Source organism: Populus trichocarpa, chromosome 8, assembly GCF_000002775.5.
Source record: "Populus trichocarpa isolate Nisqually-1 chromosome 8, P.trichocarpa_v4.1, whole genome shotgun sequence".
In the NCBI taxonomy this organism is placed as follows: domain Eukaryota; kingdom Viridiplantae; phylum Streptophyta; class Magnoliopsida; order Malpighiales; family Salicaceae; genus Populus; species Populus trichocarpa.
In genome coordinates this window covers 9,793,125-9,815,953 of record NC_037292.2, presented here as the reverse complement: position 1 = coordinate 9,815,953, position 22,829 = coordinate 9,793,125, and the positions used below count along the sequence as shown (strand labels likewise).

The window sequence follows — 22,829 nt, the reverse complement described above, 5'->3', positions numbered from 1 at the left end:
CCATGTAGGAGCAGCTCAACTATTAAAAAGTCATGTAAGTAACTATGAAATAATACTATGTGTATAGATTATAGCAAAAGACGTAAAAAAGTAATTGACGTGTGGAAAAAGATCTTATGAAAATTCATAGTAGATGCCTTCTCTGCACCGAGGAGGAACAATTAGATTTCATTAGAAAGTTTTGGAAAAGTAAAATTTAAATTTTTTTAAAAAATGAAAGAGGATAAAAAGAGCCAAGACCAGTCGTGCTTGTGCTTGAAAGAACATTTGTGCATAGACTTGGAAGGCACAGCCATCATGCCTGGCCTTTTTTAAAAAGAGATGCAGAGTTCGCTTGTGCTGATGACTCGTCGTCCCCTGCAACATTTCTCGGACATTTCCGGTTATCAGAAGGTTATATTTACTCTAAACCCCATCTTTCAACTTGTTTTCATATATATATATATATATATATATATATATCAAATTTCATCTTCAACCATAAAACACTCTACCAGTATAAAAACTCAAGATCAAATCAAAACACATCTTCTGAGTTTCAATTTGTTTTGTTTTGTTTTTTTGTTCAATTTAAAGCTCAAATTATCTCATTGAACTTCCCTTTCGAAGACTAACTTGATGACACCGAGATCAGAGTTTTTTTTGTATGGCAGATCAAATTTTTTCTCTCTTTTCCCTCTTAGCGCATCCCTCACTCATTACTCAATTGTCAAGGAGTGTAACAGAAATGATCGAAACATAAAATTTAAAAACTAAAATGATTAGAATGCAAAAACAAAAAAAAAACCCAATAAATAGTGATTTGTGAGTACTAGACCAGTACTAAAACATTGTATAGACACCCTCAAATTCTTATCTTTTATAATTATATATTAAAATTACAATTATAATTAATATAATAATTCATATTATATAAACAGCAAACTATTCTCCTTGGTCCTAGGCCCAGCCCAAAAATATACGCTTCCTTCGAGCCTTGCATCATAATTTATTTATTTTTGTTTTTTCACGATCTTATTCTTTGTTTATCTTGTTTAATTCTTGCCTCTAACTGGGCCTTTTCTCTCTTTATTTATATGTTCCTGTGGCTCTAGACCACAATGAAAATGTGAACCTGGCAATAGATATTATAAAATCCGCGCGCAACGCAACGCAACGCAATGCGCAAATGTCTATAATTGAAGAATGAAATATACGCGTGAAGCATATGCCTGCAAACCTACCATTCAAAATGCTACTAAGACCAGAGAGGAAGAGCTCGGAACCAAACAGACATTTATCTACCAGTCAAACTTCGTAAAACTCAAACTCCTTTTCAAGAGACCAAACTCGTCAGACGAAAATCATTTAGCTTGGTGAAAGAATCACAGCAGAGTATGGGGAGAAGAACCAGCACCACCAGTTCAGAGATGTTCTTGCACAGGAAATATACCAGGTACGTTCTTCTCAGCTGTGGATAATTTTCATGAATGCTTCTACTAGAATTTTCATGATTAGATTTGTCTATATATATATATATGAAAAACTCACGAGAACTGAAATTTTCCGAAAGCTCGATTTAAATTTTTGTTCGCTTGCTGCTTGCTACGACTTTCAAGAGCAATTGGCCCATTAGAGTTGATTTTAAGGCTTGTTAGGACAAACAATTACATCTTTCTCTAACAGATTAGACAAGGTGAAGAGAGAATACCCATCCATTCACAGAACTCAGAGCACTGAAGAACTTTTTACAGAATCCAGTATAAGAAACACAAGCCTATGGTACAACAAACAACTTTTTTCCACTATTTTCATGTGCATGTATGGTTGCTTGCAAACTTGTAGACACAATAGAGCACCAAGCATACAAAGCAGGACATGAAGCACAGATTAGAACACTAACTGTAAGAAATACTCCAGTACTTGGAAGGTCATTGCTTTTTCAACACATCCATGGCCTCCTACCAAGAATAAGTGACATTTTACATCTATGAAATTAGCTTGCAGATTCTAAAGTAACAACTCACTTTGGCTCTCCCCCGTCTCTTCTTTGTAAGATCACAGCATCTCCAAAATGAATGGAAGCATTAAAAGCCATTCTTGAGGTTTCCATTCCATCATACACTTACATCCAATTCTTTTAACGTATGGGATGATACTGTGTGATACCACGTTTTGGAGGCAATTTCCTTAAAATGAAAAGAACCAAAGTTGAAGGTAAAATCTCCACCAGCTGCAGGGAAAAACATGGAAAGACAGACATATCAAAAGCACTCTCTCTAAGAGGTAGATAGAAACTACACTTCTGAGCGGTTCAAAAACAAACAGCAGAACCATGCAATCAGAACACCGTAGAAAGCCATAGATACACAACTCACATAATTAGATTAGAGAAAAAATCCCAAAAACCAAAAACTAACGAAAGCAAGAGCCATTGTGTAGAAGTCCACTTCAAACAAGAATCATTGAATATTGTGAAGGATGCAATGAGGAAATGAAATCTTAGAATCAAAGGCAAAAGGTAAGCAATTCTTCGAGAACTTCAAAAACCGCCTTTGGAAATCCAGAGATGCACAACTATCATCCATGATTCTATTCAAATTTCAAAAGCATATGGAATTCTAAGTTCACAAATTATTTTTTCACAACAAAATATCACCAAATACAATGCCAAGCCACCTCAAAATAATATTTGATATAAATTCCAGCAGAGCTGATCGCGTTCAAACAAGGTCCATTTAGGAACACCAAACTCCTATCATTCTCAAACTCTCCAACATCTATAGATCCAGATATTTCATATCATAAACCAGAAAAAATTGCAAACAGCTGAAGATAATTCAATGAGAAGATTGATAAAGGGGAACTTTCTTGATGTTTGTGATGTGTGTCTGCACCTTTGACTTTATGTTTAGCTACCAGTGAGAAAACCATCATGAAGCAGCCTTTAAAATTAATGTTTTGATAAACAAAACACGCCACAAACTTTCACTAGCTTGTCAGTATGAAAACATTGCAAACTTACCAAGTAATATATGAAGTTTAGAACAGGATGATCCAACACATCAAGGTCTGCAGCTTTATCAAATGCATTGAAGCATATCTGAGCATAAGAAAAAAACAGTACAAGCTAAACTTAGAGAAACTTCAGATCTAGACATCATGAAACAAATAGAGTTTCAGGTCTTAGCAAAGCAAATGTAACTTTCAGGGGTAACCAATTTACAAGAAACATAAAGTTATACGGACTCCATTTCTCATTTAATAATAAACAGCTAACCAATTTAAAGGAAACATTGTCATTTACGATAGTTAAACAGAAATATACTCTAATTCTCATGCAAGCACTTAGTTGACCATTTTAAAACTTCTATCCAATACAAGGCATCATCCCCCCAAAAGTCAAGGGTAGAAAAGAGAATCTGCAAAAACATAAATATAAACTCACCATAATGCATCTAACGAGGAAGCATAAGAAACATATGGTGGTCACATAGCCAACCTGTTCAAAAACCAAACAGAAGAAATGAAAAACACTTGATAAATGAAAAAACCGTGTACACAGATATATTAAAGAAGAAAATCATATAGTCCAATGGAAAATATTTTCTACCACAGCAGGCAACACAAGATAGTGGAGGGTCATACAGATTGCATTACTATCAAGGTAGTTGATTAATACGAGATTTGAATGGGTTTAGATTGTAAATCTAAGTTTGAGTAATGTGTTTAATCTGAATCATATAATACACATTGGGTTCATTTGAGCGACTAACACATCATGACGCAAGAAACTCAGGAACTTGATTTACAGAAATGTACTTTTAAACTATAATTACCTCTTGCAATTTCTTACGCCTCCCTTTGGATTCCACAGGGAATCGCCGCAACATTAAGAAGAGCCTGCCAAAAGATGACGATTCAAAAGGTACAGATACTTATGTAAGACGCTTTATCTTCCAGGAGAACAAAATCAAGCAAGAAGAGGAATCAAAGGTACATGCTAAAAGGCTTTCACATACAAGTTCATCATATTGCATGACTGTGCAAACACAAACTGTTGCAATTAGAAGAAACACAGCACTCTGAACAGAGATAACTAGATAAGCAGCAACCACTGGCATCCTCATAAAACTTTTAAAGTGGCCCCAAGCAACTAACACTTTATTTCAACCCATTCCACGAAAAACAGAACCATGACTGGACCCATACAGGAACCAATTTATTGGCTGAATGTTTACCCTAGGATTAAGATGATCAAAATGCACTACATGAATGGCTCGAGGATCCTAACAATTGGAGACATCATAGACAAGTCAGACAATCTTGCCAGCCAGATCTGATGCAGCAGCAGAGATGACAGAACCCACCATCTCTTCTTGGTTTTTTTTTTTTTTGGCAAATATGTTTAATGTCTAACTTCCTCTGCAAGAAGTAGGCTAGTCAAATACGATAGCAGGTGGGACAGGACACAGAAAAAATCTGATTCTCACAACCCATTATGAACCGAGCATTGAGAGCATCTTTTATAGAGTGGTGTATGAAACATGAAAACATGCCCAGAAACTAACACAACTTAAGCAACAATTAGAACACGTGAAAAATTGCTCCAGCAGAGTCCCTTCATAAGAAAATCCCAACCAGAACTCGCTTGGAGGAAAATCCCATCCCATCAGATCAACTCATCAAAGTAAATAGCAGTTGGCATTTGCTACCCTAGAAATATGTCTTAATAAGATCTCCAATTGCTTCTTTTTTTTATTAAAAAAAAAAAAAAAAACAACGTGCTGTCAACCTAACCAATCTCCACCAGTAACTAGCAACTAGCTATGGATCCGTTTTAGACCTGGAATAAATAAACTTTTACGCCTCATTCCAGGTAAGAGAATGGTGAAATGACACAGCACTGTCATGAATTTGGCAAGCCAATTAACATAGCACTGAAACTTCCAGATGGATATGATGTCACAAAGAAATAGTTATTAACAGGTAGGATAGTTGCATTTTAAAGGATATCTGAACCTATATCAATGCCCAACGGAAATATCACTATTTTGTGTGTCATTGACAATAATTTAGTACCGGGAATTAAAACACTGCCATGGCTTTGAGTATTCTGATAAACAAATATGTTGACTAGCATAGAATGGGGGATCAATCCACGCCCACCAATAACATTCATATAGAATTTAAATACCATTTATAGATTTTCCAAGTGCTAATACCGTATATGACATGCTGCATATATTGAACTTGCTTGTGCGTCAAGCATATATAGCAATGAAAAAACAGAAGTGTTACCTTCCTCCATAGAGTAGGAAACCAAGAGCTGCAAACAAAGACACACCTGCCAAGAATATCGATGTTAAGAACAAACTGTCTGTATTACCACTAGAGAGTTACCAGGTATGCAGAGAAGTTTATTGTGTAAAGTAAAGAACCTGCAAAGAACATCTTTGATAGGATGACAGCAATCGGAACAGTTTTCCAAGCCAACACCAACCACATAGCAATCTGGAATTGATTAAATCAAAGAAAACCAGAGTTAAAGTTAATATGCTGCAGATCATTCTGGTCAATTTGCAAAGTAGTCAATACAGCAATACCCCAGTGTGCCCATAAGTATGGACCAACAAACAAAAACCAGGCCTGCAAAGAATTTGGCAAACAGTCCAGTAATAACTGAACAACTTGCCCAGACATATAAACGGATAGTCCATAAAGTATCACACAAAATTCTCAATCCTTCAACAAATGTTACTATGCATAGCCAGATTATGGTCCAGACCAAATGACGGGCTTAAAAAAGGCTAAACTTGCCTAACCTCCCTTGAAATTGAGGTCATCTGAGACCTAGTCTCGGTACTTCTAATTTCAGGTTTCACCTCCCTTGTACTTTGGGCCATTTGAAATTGGATCCTTCTATTAGGTCTACATCCATTTTAATGGAAAAAACATAAAATCTCTTCTTTTTTCTTTTTGTTCCTTTCTTTTTCTCTTTTTGTTCCTTCTCTTTCTTTTCTCCTCCCCATCTTTCCCTTCCCTCTCCTCCCTCTCACCAGCCATCAAACAATATTTATTACTCTCATTCTCTCTTTTACTACAAAATAATGAAAGAATTGCAGGATGTTCCCCAAGAAGACCCCATCATCATCATCATCATCTTCTTCAAAACATAGTCCCAAATTTCAAGACATGTAGGAGGAAAAGGAGGAGGAGATCACCGATCACCCAAACAGCACTGCTATTATCATCAACAAGTACTACCCTTTTTGTCCACCACCACCATCTCCAAAACGCAAAATCCCAACAAGACCAAAACCGACATTTGTGCAAAGATTAGACGCATAACAGCAGAAGGAAGGCAAAGAGGAGGGAGGATAAAAGTGGTGGCTGGTGAGGGGGGGTAGATAGAAAAGTGAAAGAGGAGGTGGAGAAAAGAAAAGAACAGGAGAAAGAGAGAAAAAGGGGGATTTAATGCTTCTCATTTTTTGGCATTAAAATGGATTGAAACCTAACAGAAAGACAATTTAAAATGGTCCAAAGTACAAGGGAGGTGAAAACTGAAATTGGAAGTACAGGAACCAAGTCTCGAATGACCTATGCAGCAGATTGCAAAAATTTCAATTCCTGAGAATCCCAAAAAAGACAATTTGTTTCACCAATTGAGAAAAAAAAGGCTTTGACCAAGAACACCACATATTTTCCAAGTTCATAATTCAAAAATTCAGAGAAGCATCTACGATGAACACTAGCAGCCATTTTGATGGGAATCTATATGCCAAAGAAATTGCTAACATGTTTGGTTTATCAGTTCAGCTACAAACACAAGCACGTTAACACCCACTAGCAACAGTAGTAAAAAATGTAACTTCTTTTCTAAAAGGTAGTATTGGATAGGGAAGGTCCCAAGCGTGTGTTTGGTAATGCGGTGCAAGGTGTTTTTCAAAAGTGCTTTTTAATTGAAAATGCATTAAAATGATGTTTTTTCATATTTGTTTTTCATTTTTTACATCAGCACATCAAGAACATCGAAAACCACCTAAAAAAGCATCAATTTGATGCCTTTACAAGCAAAAAGTAGTTTGGAAAGCAGGCTGGACCTAAAAAAAAACACTCCCTAGCTGTCATCAACGCTTCAGTGTCACTAGAGGGTGCCGAGAAATGTGATCGCAAGTTTCATAGTACCTAATACCTGATATGGAGTAAGAAAATCTACATGTCTAACTTTAAAAACATTTTTATGCATTCCTTTGTCAATTAACCAGTAGCTTTATACTTGCATTTACTAATGATCGCATTGAAACATTGGTATCATATGCTCTAGCTGTAGTTTGCATCCTCAATAAAGCATAAAATGAAATTTTCACCTTGATCCTTTGATTAGGCAAGATGCGAGCACATAAAAAGAGGAGGGGGTGAAGGAAAAGGAGAGAAGACAAGATCAAGAGCTCAAAGCATCTCCATACCCCTCAAAAAATAACATAACAGGATGAAGAACTTAAATAAAGAAGATTGCGAGGTAGAAGACAAAATATGAAGAATAAGGAAGGGTGTGAAGAGAAAGTTTGAAAAGTGGGCAAGAGACAGAGCACATAGGTAAATTTTGGTCATACTCGTGCATATTTCCATTATTCCACAAAAAAAAGCCCATTTAGAAGCTTTAAGGAAGCCCAAAACAGACGACAGACCTACTGGACTTGCCAGTCAACAATCATTAACTTCCAAAAAAAGGACTATACAGAAACATACATGCTTGCATGTACACATGAAAAAAATTCCATACAACCAGCCAACATTGTCAAGGCAATCAATTATAGGACATCCAAATGAGTAGTATGCATCAACGGCAGCTCATTATGATTTCTTTATTATCAAAATCTTTGTCAAGGGGGCAACATGACAAGAAAAACAATGTTCTCCATGAAATCATAGCATCCGTCACTTCTATTATACTTGATCTTTCAATTCTATATCTTCATACCTAAAAATCAAAACCGATTATGAAGTCATAGGACTTCTAAACCAAACAAAACCCAATTGATATCAGAAACTCCAACACACCATCTCCATTTACCAATTTTCCCCGCTCAGCTGGGCATGCTCTTTATGCTAGATCACTTTCCCAATCCCTAAACCTCAGATTCCATGCCTGGAATCCCATGCAACAATACTAAGTGCTACCTCGTCAGCAAATCACAAGATATCCCAATTGTTCCTAGTTGTTACACTAATGGGGTGAAATATGCAAACCTCAAAAAAATTTCATGTATCTGATTCTGAAATAATTGAAACGTTAATAATGAAAAGGCAATCTGCCAAATAAGGTAAAAGATAATATCTCCTTTGCATGTAAAAGACGAAATATCTACACACAAGTGGTCACCCAAATAATCTAAATCACAGTATCTAGTATTTACAAAGTTGTTGTGTGGGTTCATCTTAAGAATATTCCTGATTAAGGGTTTGCCTTAATCAATGCTCTTCAATAACATTCAAAACAATTCGCTGAATGTAACAAAAAGAACTGCAAAATATTACAGTAAATATCACGCCTTTAATGAAGCTGACTAGCTTCCACAAAGAAGGTATTCGACTTTGAATCCTCCCCTTCACTTCGATTAATAGTGAAAAAATGGAGGAGAAATTTCACCTGAATGGCATAAACCACCGCATTAATTGTAAAGAAACTTGGCCTGAGTCCATCAGTAGATATGGCACGTGCCTGTTTAATATATGTCAAAGTCATAACAGAGTTGGACCAGATATTAAATTAATTAACTAAACTGCCAAAAAAACTCAACCTGATAGTAAATCTCTGCCCAGAACAGAACCAAAAGAGCGTATGTTGTGAAGAATGCAAGACTAGGGGAATCAAGGAGGATATGTTGGAAAATCTGAGTAACAAAAATCATCAAGTTTACCAATCAGAAATCATTATAAACCAATATATATATATATATATATATATATATATATATATATTAAAAGTCGAGCACTCCCCTACCGATGGATGGATGCTTTCTATATTCCGGCGAAAAACAAACAATAGGCATCGAGCTGCGATACAGAATGAACCACGGTGAATATAACATAATACAATCACAATGAAAACCAAATTTGTTTACTTCGTGAAATTTGAAAATGTTGAAATACAAACCCCCATTCACGAGGAAGTTGAGAAAATGAAAAACCTTCTGCGTAGTCCAGCCGTATTCTGGAACTCTCAATTGTATCCTTATCAATTGAATCTACAACACGATCAAACAAGTTCAAATTACCCACCTCTCCATTCATCAATTTGAAACCCTAGAAATTCCTAAGACTCATCATTCGCATGCATAAATTGACAAAAGATAGATAATATAGGGCTAACTTAGCAGACATAAGAAAAGGTAAGGGAGGTGTGGCGGACGTACAAGAGCAACGGCGGCAACGAGACCGTAGAGGGCGGCGAGAACGTGAAAGATGCGATCTTGCCAGACCGGTGATTCGTTAATATCTTGCCACCAACTCGACGCCTCTTTCAATTCGAAAGCGATCACCGCCCCGGCCATTTCTACGCCGCTGCTTCCTTCCTCCATTACTCGCCGGAGATATTGATTTCCGCCGATTGCTTTTTTTAATCAATTTGAAATAGAGAAGGAAGAAAACAGCTCGATTTTTGTGTTTTTTTTAAAAAAAAATAATTGTGAGGAGAGGAAAATGGAATCTGGTCGCGTTTTGTTTTCTTAAGAATTTTTTTGTTTTTATTGGAAATGGTTATTTGCCCATTTTTATCTTGTTTTTTTTTTATTATTTCAAATTAATTATTTTTAATTATTTTCGGATTATTTTAATGTATTCATCATAAAAATAAATAAAAAAATATTATTTTAATATATTTTAAAATAAAATTTAATTTAAACAGTAAACAATAATACAGTAACAAACAGTATCTATACAGAAGGGGTGAAAAAAAAAGTGAAAAATGCCGGCAAAAAAAGAAAGGAGAAAATAGTGAAGTTATCGATTTTAGAAGGTTTTTCATAGGAGATACGCTTATGTACCGGCTGTAGCCGGTGGTATTTGGATGATTTTCTGCGTTTAAGAGAGACGTTGAAGGTGTTTGATATTATAATATTGGTGTTTTTTAAAAGTATTTTTACTTAAAAATATATTATAGTATTTTTTGTTTTTTTATTTTAAATATTAAACCATAAAAAATACTAAAAAAATTTATATATAATTTTTCAAAAATAACACAATTTTAAAACGCATTAAAAAACATAAAATACTTCCTCCCATGCGCTCACTTGACATTTCAATCCCTTTTAAGTTTTTACCATGTTAAAGACCGTTTTGAAACAGAAGTGTCTAGCCCAAAAGTGTGTTTGGTTTGGAGTCGTGCAGAAATTGGTATTAAAGGATGGTTGTGATTCAGGTGGGGTTAAATTTTTGCCTTCCCACTTCTTAGTTCCGGCCATGCTTTTGGACCGGATTCGGGTAGTTCTGTCTAATTCAGTTTGAGTTCCGTTGACACCTTTTTCCCCCCCTCCGTGAGGCTTTAACGAGAACGTTAATATATAAAAAAATCATCTATTAAAACATCACGAAATGTTCTGTGTATAAAAATATTATCTGTGATGAAGTATCGATGCATATGTGAAAGTTTTAAACAAATCTTTCATTTTCTTTCTACCGGAAAATAGCTATCAATTGAAAGATATTTTTTTACGTACTGAATAGATGTCAACAGCATCGACGGCAAAGATGTTTTGTTTTGTTTTAATCTGTTGAAAACATTTCGTACAGCATAAAGTTTGTTTGAAAATGAAATAATGGTTATTTTTTAAAGTTTTTTTATTTAAATAAATTAAAATAATATTTTTTATTTTTAAAAATTATTTTTGATCTCAGTGCATCAAAATGATTTAAAAACACTAAAAATATATTAATTTAAAATAAAAATAATAATAAAATTTATTTTTTTAAAAAAATACTTTTAAAATATAAAAAGAAACAGGTCTTATCAATTCAGTGCTTTCATTTTAATGGCTGATGGGAGTACATTAGAAATTTTAAAGTGTCTTTTTATTTGTAGATATATTAAAATATTTTTTTAGAAAAAAATATTTTTATAACCATACATCAAAATATTCAAAAACTTAAAAAATAAAATAAAATTAAAACATGGTTTAACGCATAATTCAATTAAATAAACAATTCACATGATCAATTCCACTTAGGGGAATTAATTCGTCTTGTTACCCGCACCAAGTGAGTGGCATCGGACCATTTTCATTTTTCTTGGTTGTAAACTAAAGGGGTTGTTTAGTAAAAAAAAAAACTTACATGCCTTTTTAAAATATTATTGTTACAGATATAATATCTGTATTTGGTTGGAAATATTTTTTTAATGATATATCCATGTTGTGGTTGATTTATTTTTTTATTTTTTATTGATGTAGGTATTTAGGTCAACTTATATGTATCTTAATTAATCTCATGAGTCTTAAAATTAATGATCATGTAAGTTTACAGTGACTTTAAAATTTATAGGACTCGAACTAGTAATATTTAGAGAGCAAATTTAGAACTTAATCAATTAAGCTATACCTCTCAGAATTGATGTATTCATCATTGAAAATTCATGAAGAATACAAAGAAATTTACTCTTTTTTTAACCATTATAGTCTCTAGACAGTGATGAGATATTTATCTTCTTAACATAAATAAATATGTCATATATCTTTTAAAACTAATATATCAAAACAGGTTCAGGAACAAATATAATTTTTTTAAACTTAACCATCAAATAAAATAATATATTTATTATCTTTTAAAATTATTTTGATATGTTGATATCAAAAATAATTTTTTAAAATAAAAAAATTATTTATATACATTTTAAAAAATACTTTTAAAAAAATTGTTATTATATATCAAATAAGCTCGCAATCTCAAAAAAAGCAAAGTTTTTGTTTTGTAACATTTCAATAGCTTATTTATTTATTTAATTTTTTACATTTTAAAATAAATTTCTCTTTGAATAAAAATATCATAATAATATTTAGAAAATCATTTGATTATATCGTATTTTTCCAGTAAAATTACAGTTTTCCTGGTAATATTAGCAGTTACTTAATAAACTATCATGTATGGATTAAAAAAATGGCTCATAATAATTTAATGAATTAAAATATTTATTTATTTTTATTTTTATTAAATTAATTATTATTTTATTTCCTTCGTGTGGTTGGGTGAAAATTATCAAGGTATAATTTTTAATTTTATTATTGAAATTTGCTTTCTAGGCTATGATAAGTTTTTTATTTTTTAATAAAAAACATGTTTTTAATCAAAACAAAAAAGAAGTGCGTAAATAAAGAAGGAGCATTGTTTTTTTTAATTTAAATCACTGAAATTCTTACAAATATTTATTTTAATTATCTTAAGTTCTTATTTAAAAAAATGCACACTAACCAATAAAAAAGATGTCCTTTTCCAAACAAAAATGAAATACATAAATAAGAAAAGAGAATTTTAATTAAAAAACACTTTTTTTCTTGAGTTTTAAATTATCAAGACATGTACAAATATTTATTTTAATTATTATATAGTTAGATAAATACAAATTTTAAAATAACCATGCAGAATTGCACGAATAATATTGTTAGTTAAAAACGAGGGATGCAATGATGGTTTGCATTCAAGGTACATGCACAGCAGAGAATACACAGAAATGCCTGTCGTCTTTGATAATGGAAGCAGTGGCCCCGTGGGAAACTTAGGTGTTTTCATGAAAAATTAAAAATTAAATTATATATTTTTTTATATTTTAATAATATCAAAAATAAATTTTTAAAAATAAAAATATCACAATCACTTCCATGTTAGTTAATTTGCAACAGTCGAAACGTGTTCTATCAAATTTTAAATTTTATTTGTTTAAAATAATTTATTTTAATATTTTTAGATTACTTTGGTATTAAAAATAATTTTTTTAAAATAAAATAATTTATTTTAATATATTTCTAAATAAAATATATTTTAAATCAACATCACTGTTATAATACCAAACACACCATCACAACCCCAAATAAACCGGTACAATACAGGATAATTAAAAGTTTGGTCCTGAGTTAATTAAAGTGAGGGAAGGAAAGTTTGTCCTTCACAGAGACGACAAGTTCCTGTGAACAAGCAGCAGCTTCAGCTGATTAGAACTGATCAAACCCTCAATCAATCACGGGGTGTCATCTTGTTTTCGCCTTTTGTTGTTTCTATCCTCTAACCAATGGCATGGCATGTTTTGTAGACTATATGGTTTTTTTTTTCCTAACAACTATAGGAGTCGGAATGAATTTATATATATCTCGATTAATTTCTCAAAGCTTTAAAATTAATCATTATATAAATTTCCAGTAACTTCAGGGTTTGTTATACTCGAACTACTGACCTCTGGGGAGCAAACCAGAGGCTTGACTAGATGAACTACACCCCTCATAGTTAACTATAATGTTTTTTTTTGTTAATTTTGAGTGTCCGGACCAGTTTACGCGTACCTCGACTAATCATCCGAGGCTCTAAAGTTAACGATCATAGAAGTCTCCAGTGATCATAAGGTTTGTGGCACTCGAACTGGTGACATTTGGGAAACAAACTCAAGACTTGACTAGATAAGCTATGCCTCTTAAGGTTAACTATAATGTTTTTTTGGTTAACTATAAGTATTCAGACCAGTTTATATATATCTGAATTATTTTTTTTGAGATCTTAAAATTAACAATGATATAAATTTTTAGTACTTCCAAAGTTTATAACATTTAAATTAATAATATTTAAAGAGCTAAACATCTAATCCATTAAACTAAACCCTGACTATTGTTATATCTATCTATAGTGTTTTACTATCACCAGTGATGTTTCAGTCAATCTGCAACAGGAGGTGTTGCTTTAGCTACGCATTTAGCGGGTTGTAGACTATAAATATCCAGTTATGTTTATCTTTTAAATTTTTTCCATGAAGTTTTTATTTTTGTGCATGAATTTATTTCCAGCAATTAATAAATAGATAAAATATAAGAAATACTTTTAAATTTTAAAATAAATAAATAAGTATTTACAAAAAAATCATTTTTTAATCACTTCATAAAAAAATCAATAAAAATGTATTCCTATCTTTCTAAAATCGGAAGCAATAAAAAATTGTTATATGAATCTTTCTCCGTTTAAGATTCAAAATAAATAAATAAATAAAAAAATAAGTGGATTCTGGATGAAATGATTCACAGTACCTTAACATTCAAATACCAAGCAACTAAATTACCTAAATCAAAATCACAGGTCTGTCTATATAAAAATAATACCACAAGGTCACTAATGACCAAACCCTGTCACCACCAATAAAAATAAAAAAAAAAAAACCCTGTAATTTTATCAATCACCCTATCAGCTGGTATAGGAGTGTGGTTGTGGTTATTTTTTAAAGTATTTTTTATTTATAAATATATTAAAATAATATTTTTTTATTTTTTAAAAATCATATTTGATATCAGTACATTAAAATAATCTAAAAACACCAAAAATATATTAATTTGAAGTAAAAAAAAAAAAAATTGAATTTTTTTAAAAGCACTTTTAAAATAATGAACAAGTTTTTTCTTTTATTTGAACTTTATAAATATTAAAAATTCAATAATTATCTCAATTAGGACATTAAAAAAAAAACATGCAAGCCATTTATCCGAGAACCCTTCTTTCGTGATTTTAATCAGGTAGTGGTTAATATTATAATAATAGTTGTTTTTAAAAATAATTTATGAAATATATTAAAATAATATATTTTTTAATTTTTTTAATATTAAAATATTAAAGTATATAATTTTTTTATAAAATTTTAAATTCTTATAAAATGAGCCGCGTTACTAATCGAGGCCTTATTATTGTTGGTACAGAACCGCTCCGCCACCAAATCACTCCGATAGTGGCTAGAGGACGAAAAGCTCAATTTCTTAACAAAACGTTCATTACAGTCCCTATATTTCTGAAAAATGTAATTCGATCTCTTTCTAATAGCCTAAATGATGACGTTTATTGATTGAGGTCAATTGATGAACATTTTGTCAATTTTAATATAAATTGACAACACAAAATGTAAAACAAAAAGGAAGATACTTATATTCTCTCATCCTATAAAACTTATAAAAAACCTAGAATGGTTTAATATTGGCACTGTTTTACACCCCCAGGAACTACAACGCAGGGTTTTTGGAACTTAGAGACTAAAGTCTAACATCATCAACACGTCAGGGATGGGAAAATAACTTACAAATGGATTCATTACTGTTTCCAGTTACCGAATATGTCGTGGATTCATTACTGTTTCCAGTTACCAGATATGTCGTCAGTGTATTTTGACCAGAGTCCAAGAGAAATCCCATGAAAAACAGACACTTGTAGAGTATAGAGGGATACTCTCCTTGTCAGGATTGATTGTCTGTCCAGACCAGAGTAGAGGCCCAAACTCCAACATTTGTCAGCTGAAATGACTCCTCAGTCACCAGTCCGAGAAGCACAAGATAAGCCGAAGCAAGCAAGAAAAGGAAGGCGAGCAGCACACGCAATGTACAAACACAGCAGCAACAGCATGAATTTTGCTTGAAATAGCTTAGCGTTAAGAAAGAATGGATTACGAAAGGATCGAAAAGCCTCAGGTACTTACTGATTCATCATGATTTTCTTTCTTTTCTTTATCACTTTCTCTTCATCCAATGTGCTTTATTAATTGCTCACCATTTCCTTTTATAAGAAATAATGATCTCTCTTTTTTCTCACCGTTTGGTCTGTCACACACATTCACGCCAAAACCCTACCATAGTTTCTTTTTAATTTTCGTGAGAAAAAAAGATGGACCCTGTACTAATTTAGTTGTATGTATATCGGGGGTGGAAAACAGGGAGGAGGGGGAGGATTGTCACCGGGGAAACTGAGAAGCATGATTCTAGGAGTGGAAAAGAAGAGAAATCAACAAGAACAAGAGGAAGAGCTTGAATCCTCTAACGCGTTCAGATCTCAACTTAATCACCTCGATGAAACTGGTAGGGAAGATGCCTGTTTTCTAATTCTTGTTATGTCTGCATGACTGCATCTGTGATTTGTTTTCCTTTTCTTTTTATTTTTTGGGCTGTGGTGATAGGGGTTAGATTTGATCACACGTTCACTAAAACAAGAAATAAAAGAAATGTGATGTTCAATCAAACAAGGCCTTAAAATGTGAATAAAGGGATCCAGTTGGATTATGTTTCTGCATTTGATATCCGATTCTATATCTCGTAACGTGCGTAGGTGGCGGCAGTTCTGATAATTGCAAAGATGTAGATGTTGTCAACGTGCTTCCCGAATTCCCTGCTTCAACAACAGCTGATTCCAGGGCTGCATCACAGATGGTCAGTGATGGTAGTAGATTGAAGGATCAATCTTTTGTCAATTCAAGAATCAGGAGCCAGGAAGTCCCATCTTTTGATTATGATAAAAGTAATGAAACTGCAATTGTGCTCTCCTCGATTTCTGATTTTCAAAAGGCTGAGCGGGCCCCACAAAGAGTACCCCTTGCTCCGTTCTCAAAACCAGCACCATCCAAATGGGATGATGCCCAGAAGTGGATAGCAAGCCCCACTTGGAACCGGCCTAAAACAGGGCATGCTCAGGTGCAAGGTGGACAAGGACCGCGGAAGACGGGTAATGCTCTGAGTCGGCAATCTTCTACAAAGGTTGTTGTAGAAGTTCCAGAACAAAAGGTGGTTACATTTGAAGAACCAGATACAAAACGGGTTGATACTAATCAAGCTAAGAAGGAAACTTGTCTGCAGAAACTTCAAAGTTGGGAGGCTGATTCATACCCAATAGTTGATTCCTATGGCAAGCCTGTGCTTATGAATGAGAATTCTGCTGGGCAATCAGCAAGTAAGAAATAACTGTTAACGAGTTCGGTTCATAAGCTTAAACATCTTCTGCAGTTGGTATAGTACTCGTGCTTTGCTTTTTGTTCATATCGCCCACACTTTCGATGCCGCAAAGATTTACTACATTGGGTGTTAAACATAGTTGGATAAATGGATCAGGTGGAACTGGTTACAATCTCATGGTATATTAATTTGATGATTTGATGGCATACGTGCAAACATGAATCAATATCCATGTGCATTGATTCTCAACTTTCTTCCAAACTTCAGCCATTTCAGGAAAAACTTTTTATCATTCAAATTGCTCGTGATTAAAGGAGCTGTTTGGGTAGCTGAAAAGGTTGCCTAATGCAAACACTGTCTCTCTCACGTTCTAGCTGAAAAGGTTGCCTAATGCAAACACTGTCTCTGTCACGTTCTATGTGGGTCCTTTTCAGATCCTAGGTCTTCCATTAACCTTCACCATATTGTAGCTAGTAGCATCTCTGCATAGCAGAGCCTTAGGAATCTCTTTCACAGCAAATCTTCTTCTCGCTCACTGCTGATGTTTAAACAGCATTGATGACATTTTGGTGTTTAGCTAGTAGGGTTTTTATTATTTCCTTTGCACACCTAGAAAATTAAAATATGTGGATGAGAGCATGAAGGTGGTATTTCTGCACTTTGTTAATCCATTTTTTTGGGAGCATGTGTCTGATTTCTATATCTTTCCCTAAATTATTTTCCAGGTTCCGTAACAGATTCTCCTAAATTCAAATGGTCTTTGGCTGTACAATATGTCTTTGTTGCTAGAGATGACGAGTCTAGCCTTTTTCCCTCTTAAGTGTTCGGTAGAAACTGATAGATTCAATATTCTTCTATAGTAAATTGATATTATTTTTGGATTTCAATACAAGCATGAAAATATGGAACAAAACAAAACTGGTATTACCTGCAGCTGTAAAATGTCTGAAAGTGTTGGCAACTGCTGTAGAAGCAGGTTCTTACTTCCATTATTATATTAACATCCTTTAGCATAGAAGAAAGTATTGTGACATTATAGATCTAATCCATGCATGCTTTTATGCATAAAGAATGATTAATGCTGTAGAATGTATATCATATTCTTTTTTTTTCCCCTCGCAGTCAGTCTCAGCAGGCATGATTCATCTTTGGCCATACACAGTGCAACTACATTTATCCCGCCTCCTTCAACTGCTAGGTCTGTGTCAATGAGAGATATGGGTACAGAAATGACTCCTATTGCTAGTCAAGAGCCTTCTAGGACAGGAACTCCAGTGAGGGCAACAACACCAATTCGCAGTCCAACTTCTTCCAGGCCTTCAAGTCCTGGCAGAACCGCACCAGCTTCATCTCCAACAAATCCTCCCAATGACCATCTAGATCCAAACAGGGGATTGTCTGAAAAGGAGTTAAAACTGAAAACCAAGAGAGAAATAATGGTTCTAGGGACACAGCTAGGTAAAATGAACATTGCAGCCTGGGCTAGCAAAGAGGGGGAGGACAAGGACGCATCCACTTCACTGAAAATTATAGCAGCTGATCAACAGAGTAAAAATGTGATTGAAACACGTGCAGCAGCATGGGAGGAGGCGGAGAAGGCCAAGTATATGGCCAGGTGTTTTCACTATAAACCATTGATTAAAATTTCCCTTTCCCTTTCTTTTTATCCCCTCTCAAATATTTTTTTATCACCCAGCTTTAACATGACATCTTTAACATATAAACACATTACCTGACTTAATAGGAAGTTAAGTAACATGACTGAACTTCACACCTCTGTCATGGCATAGCTTTGGTTATATGCATATAGAATAGAAATTAGGTGGACGTGTTTCTGTTGGACAACATAGAAATTTGAGGGACATCTTAAACCAGGTATAGGTGAAAGAATAATTTGGTGACGTCCAACATGATATACATTGCCTCATCCAGAATAAGCAACACGGTAGATTTCCTTTTGGGCCTCCATAAAGTAGTTGCTCTGCATTACTTGTAGAAATCCCCATTGGATAGATGATGTTTTTCAAGCAAGGAAATAGAAGATGTATCTGAAAAGTTTTCTCTGGATTTTCTGGTCATAATGTAAAGGACACGCAACTACTTTTGCTTGATTAATATTTGCTTACTATTTTTCAATATGTGGCTTGAAGAGGAAATACTTGCAATTCCTCAGGTTTAAACGTGAAGAGATGAAAATTCATGCATGGGAGAATCATCAAAAAGCAAAAACTGAAGCTGAGATGAGAAAAATTGAGGTATTTAAAACTTTTTTTTCTTCCCTATTGTAGCAATGTTTTTATCTTTTAATTCTCTTTTACCTTTCTTTGAAAAACAAATTGGCCAAAAAATATAAGAAGGGGGAAGATGCACCTGGTGCATAGGAATGCATTGAAGCCCTCCTTCTATACAAAGAATTGTATGTGTATGCTACTGAAATTTGAACATCTTGAAACTCAGCTAAGTGCTAATGCATGTTTGTATCCTATTAAACTAGCCAACTTGCTTCTATGTATGTAAAAGGAGAAAGTTGCTGTGAAACCCCTTGTGGTTTGGACCAGTTTCTGTTGTTACCCTTGGGTAGTGTTGGTCATGTAGCCTCCTAGTGGTTTTGACTAGTTGTATTATCAAAATTGTTTTAGGGATAATCACTGGAAAGTCCTTTTGCACGAGTCATTTGATATGTTGGGTCTTAAACCAGAAGCTTAAAGCATGGTTCATGGGTCATCCATATATATTAATCCTCACTTTCTTGACTTTTAACCTGTATAGAATATTGACTCAAATGCAAGACCAAAAAAAATATCAAGTGGTTTGGATGGTTATTTCAAAAGAAATTGAACGATGACAAATTTGGTATTGTGAACTTAAAAGCATTGTTTATATTGAGAATTACAACATAAATGTTTTTTTTTTACTAGAAAAAGGTTACTTTATTAAGTTAAAATCTTTTTTTATGCGAACATTGGGATTAAATGTGAATGTAGATGATATTTAGTGTATCTTAATTTTGTTGCTAATTGTGCATGGTTTGGATACAACGTTATTTGATCCATGCAACTCAGCTATGCACCATATGATTTGACACCTAAAGCTGAAGTTTGAATTGGTTTGGTATATTCTGGCTGGAGAACAGTTCATCGTGTTTTACTGCCTTCCTGTTATTGAAACTTTGGTGTACGCAAAGATCCAGTTGCAAAGCTGCACAGCTAAAGTGGTTTTCACCAAAGATGTAGCACGTGTTTAGAAAGTAGAGCTTTGACATCGTTTATCATTTGTGTGTGAGTGGGATAAGAGGAAGGGTTTAATACATGATGAGTTGGAAATAGAGTTTTCTTTGGATGTTGGAAAAGGATCTTCCAGTGCAAGATTGAGAGCTTGACATGCAACCACATAAACTTGGGAAAGAAGATTCTGATGTTGGAAATTAGCAAAGAGCAGGTGGGCTGATTTGACATGGTTAGCAATGGTCAAATTAATTTAGAAGTCTGCTTTCATGAATTATAGGTCCAGTGCCCCACCAATATATAATGTGGAACTCACTCTGAATACAAATGAAGGGCCGGAGACTGTTTCCACCCCCCCTGTAGTTCTATCTGTTGGCTATAGGAGGTGCTGACCTGGCTCCTTCCTGTTCATAAATCATAAGCATAATAAGTGTGCTGGATAGGTGTTGTGATTCCAAGCATGCCAAGTAGGTGATACGAATGGAGCATGGTACATTGGCTCCTCGGTGATTTTCTTTGTTGTAACTAGTATTGTAAAGCAGTAGAATGCAACAATAAGCATGTGACAAATAGGTATTGATTTTACACTAGTAATTTCTAGAAATCCTTGTGTCTACTATGTTTGTGCAAGAGTGTGCATATGATTGTAAATTTGTCTGTGCTTGATGTGAATTTGGTGTCGTGTGGTCTGTCTTCCTGCAAAATTCTACTTGTCTATATCTCTTAAAAAGTTGCAGCGAGATATGCAGGAACCTGTATTGAGCATCGTGGTAACATTAGTGGTGCCTATGCCTTTCTTGTTATTCATTTTTTCAGTTACAAGTCCTTAAAAATCTACTTCCACATTTCAAAATCATTATGTTTAAGATAGTAGGACCCCAGGATGCTTGCACACTGATTTCATGATATTGTGCTCTATGGCCTGTGTACTGTGCTTTTCATGCAGCTGATACTGCAACATACCAGGAGCTAATTTCCTAAAAAAATAAAATGCCCTGTCTTTGCCTTTAGCTGCTATATGTACGAGATTGTGAACTGTGAAACTCATCTCATCGACTATACTCCTTTCAGGTGGAGGTTGAAAGGATAAGGGGGCAGGCCCAAGATAGGCTTATGAACAAACTAGCAGCAGCAAGGCACAAGGCTGAAGAGAAGCGAGCAACAGCAGAAGCCAAGAGTAACAGGCAGGCTGCGAAAACTGACAAACAGGCAGAGTATATTCGTAGAACTGGTCGTGTTCCTTCCTCGTTTACCTTCTGTGGTTGGTGTTGGTGAAACCTGAAACATATTACTCAAATGAACTAGTCTTCCTTCTCGGATTTTTTGGTCCTAACCTACCATTTACTTTACCCTGTACCCTTTGTACACAAAAGCCAGTCCTTGAAAATTAAGATGGTCTTTTACTATGAAGAATTGTAATGAACCAGTGAATCTAAAATGAAGTCTCCTCTGATGCTCTACTTCCATGCCCCTCTCTCTCTGCATCACGATGATATCCTCAATGGAGGGCAATCGTCATTTAATGAAATCTTCTAAAACCAACTGTAATGGCATAGTATCAAGGGCTTTGGGACTGCCAAAAGTTTTTGAGTCGACCTCCTGATGCATAGTACTGACTGCTAACTAATGGCTTTTATCTCATCCATTTCCTAAACAGAGTTGTGCAAGGAGAACTCTTCTCCTTCAAAAATTTCAATGCCTCCTAAATTTAAGTTGGATTCGTCAGAGAAGTTCATTAGGAATGCTTCTGATCTCTAGCACATCGTGCTTTTCAGATATGTTTTACACCAGCAGCAAGAGTTTCCTACCCTGGCCACAGCTATGCCTGGTCCCCAAGTTGCCGTTGAAGAAGGGACGTTCTTCCTCTGGTTATCCAGTTGCTTGGCTTTCAATATCTTTGTTTCTAGCATATATCGGTTCCAGTAATCCAGTTTGTCTGTTATTTACAATTGCTTTGAGATCATCATCATCATCATCTGTTGATTGAATCTATAATATTCTTTTAATTCAGTCACCACGATGATTGTCATTCTCTAAAATTACAAGTTCTTCATTTTAATACTTTTTATAGATTGACACTGGTGATAAAAATGGATGCACTCCCAATTTCTCTCTTCTTTTTTTCCTCCACTTTCCACCCAGTTTGTTGAAAAACAAGCACAAACCAGAGGATCATATCTTTGGGAGATATAAAGTTTGATTCCCAAGGTCAGTGGGCATGCATTTCATCCATCCCCACGAGTAATGAATAAATAAATTTGAACGGGCTTGTTTATAGCACAGTTTGGTGATGAGAACGCATCATTGGCTACCCTGCCTTTTCTTGGATCTTGTTCTTCTGATACTAGTAATCTTGATCCCTCCTGCTCATGTACTGCAATGATGATGGGCGAGTTCTGATGGTTAACTCGATCCACTTGAGAACACTCATCAACAATTTTCTGATTTACACTAATTTCAGAACCCATTCGGCGCTACGACCGCCTCCGCCTCCGCCTCCCTTGCCCTTGTTTTTGGCTGTTCCTCTGTTCCCCTCTAGATTGGACTCACGTGAGTATCAACACCAGTATCAGGGGCACCAGTATTCTTGCCGAGGAACGGTTTTTGCTCCCGCTAATCAAGTACTTGTCTGAAAGAAAGAATTCGAGGCTTTTCAAGATTGAGACTCCATTCTTTT

The 22,829-nt window shown here is 34.5% G+C and overlaps 2 protein-coding genes across 3 annotated transcripts; one reads left to right on the top strand and one right to left on the bottom strand.

The window, feature by feature from the left end:
• The first annotated feature begins 1,172 nt into the window (after positions 1–1,172).
• On the top strand, positions 1,173–21,616 carry LOC7457847 (uncharacterized). Of its 2 annotated transcripts, XR_002983185.2 has the most exons (9): positions 1,173–1,435; positions 3,857–3,975; positions 15,317–15,677; positions 15,920–16,061; positions 16,309–16,926; positions 18,051–18,543; positions 19,102–19,183; positions 20,062–20,366; positions 21,224–21,363. XR_002983185.2 is itself a non-coding variant. In XM_052454896.1 (8 exons), the coding sequence occupies exons 3-8, from the start codon at positions 15,648–15,650 to the stop codon at positions 21,425–21,427; spliced, it is 1,569 nt and encodes a 522-aa protein (XP_052310856.1). In that variant the 5' UTR covers positions 1,185–1,435; positions 3,857–3,975; positions 15,317–15,647; the 3' UTR covers positions 21,428–21,616. The 2 variants fall into 2 exon arrangements, 1 of the variants encoding a protein (XP_052310856.1); XM_052454896.1 differs by lacking the exon at positions 20,062–20,366 and having other exon boundaries at positions 1,185–1,435; positions 21,224–21,616.
• On the bottom strand, positions 1,677–9,729 carry LOC7457848 (protein TOM THREE HOMOLOG 1). The gene is made up of 11 exons (XM_002311534.4): positions 9,399–9,729; positions 9,140–9,230; positions 8,987–9,039; positions 8,784–8,876; positions 8,633–8,704; positions 5,421–5,493; positions 5,281–5,326; positions 3,819–3,882; positions 3,428–3,481; positions 3,005–3,082; positions 1,677–2,212 (listed from the first exon to the last, which is right to left on the bottom strand). The coding sequence occupies exons 1-11, from the start codon at positions 9,561–9,563 to the stop codon at positions 2,120–2,122; spliced, it is 882 nt and encodes a 293-aa protein (XP_002311570.2). The 5' UTR covers positions 9,564–9,729; the 3' UTR covers positions 1,677–2,119.
• Positions 21,617–22,829: the final 1,213 nt, after the last annotated feature.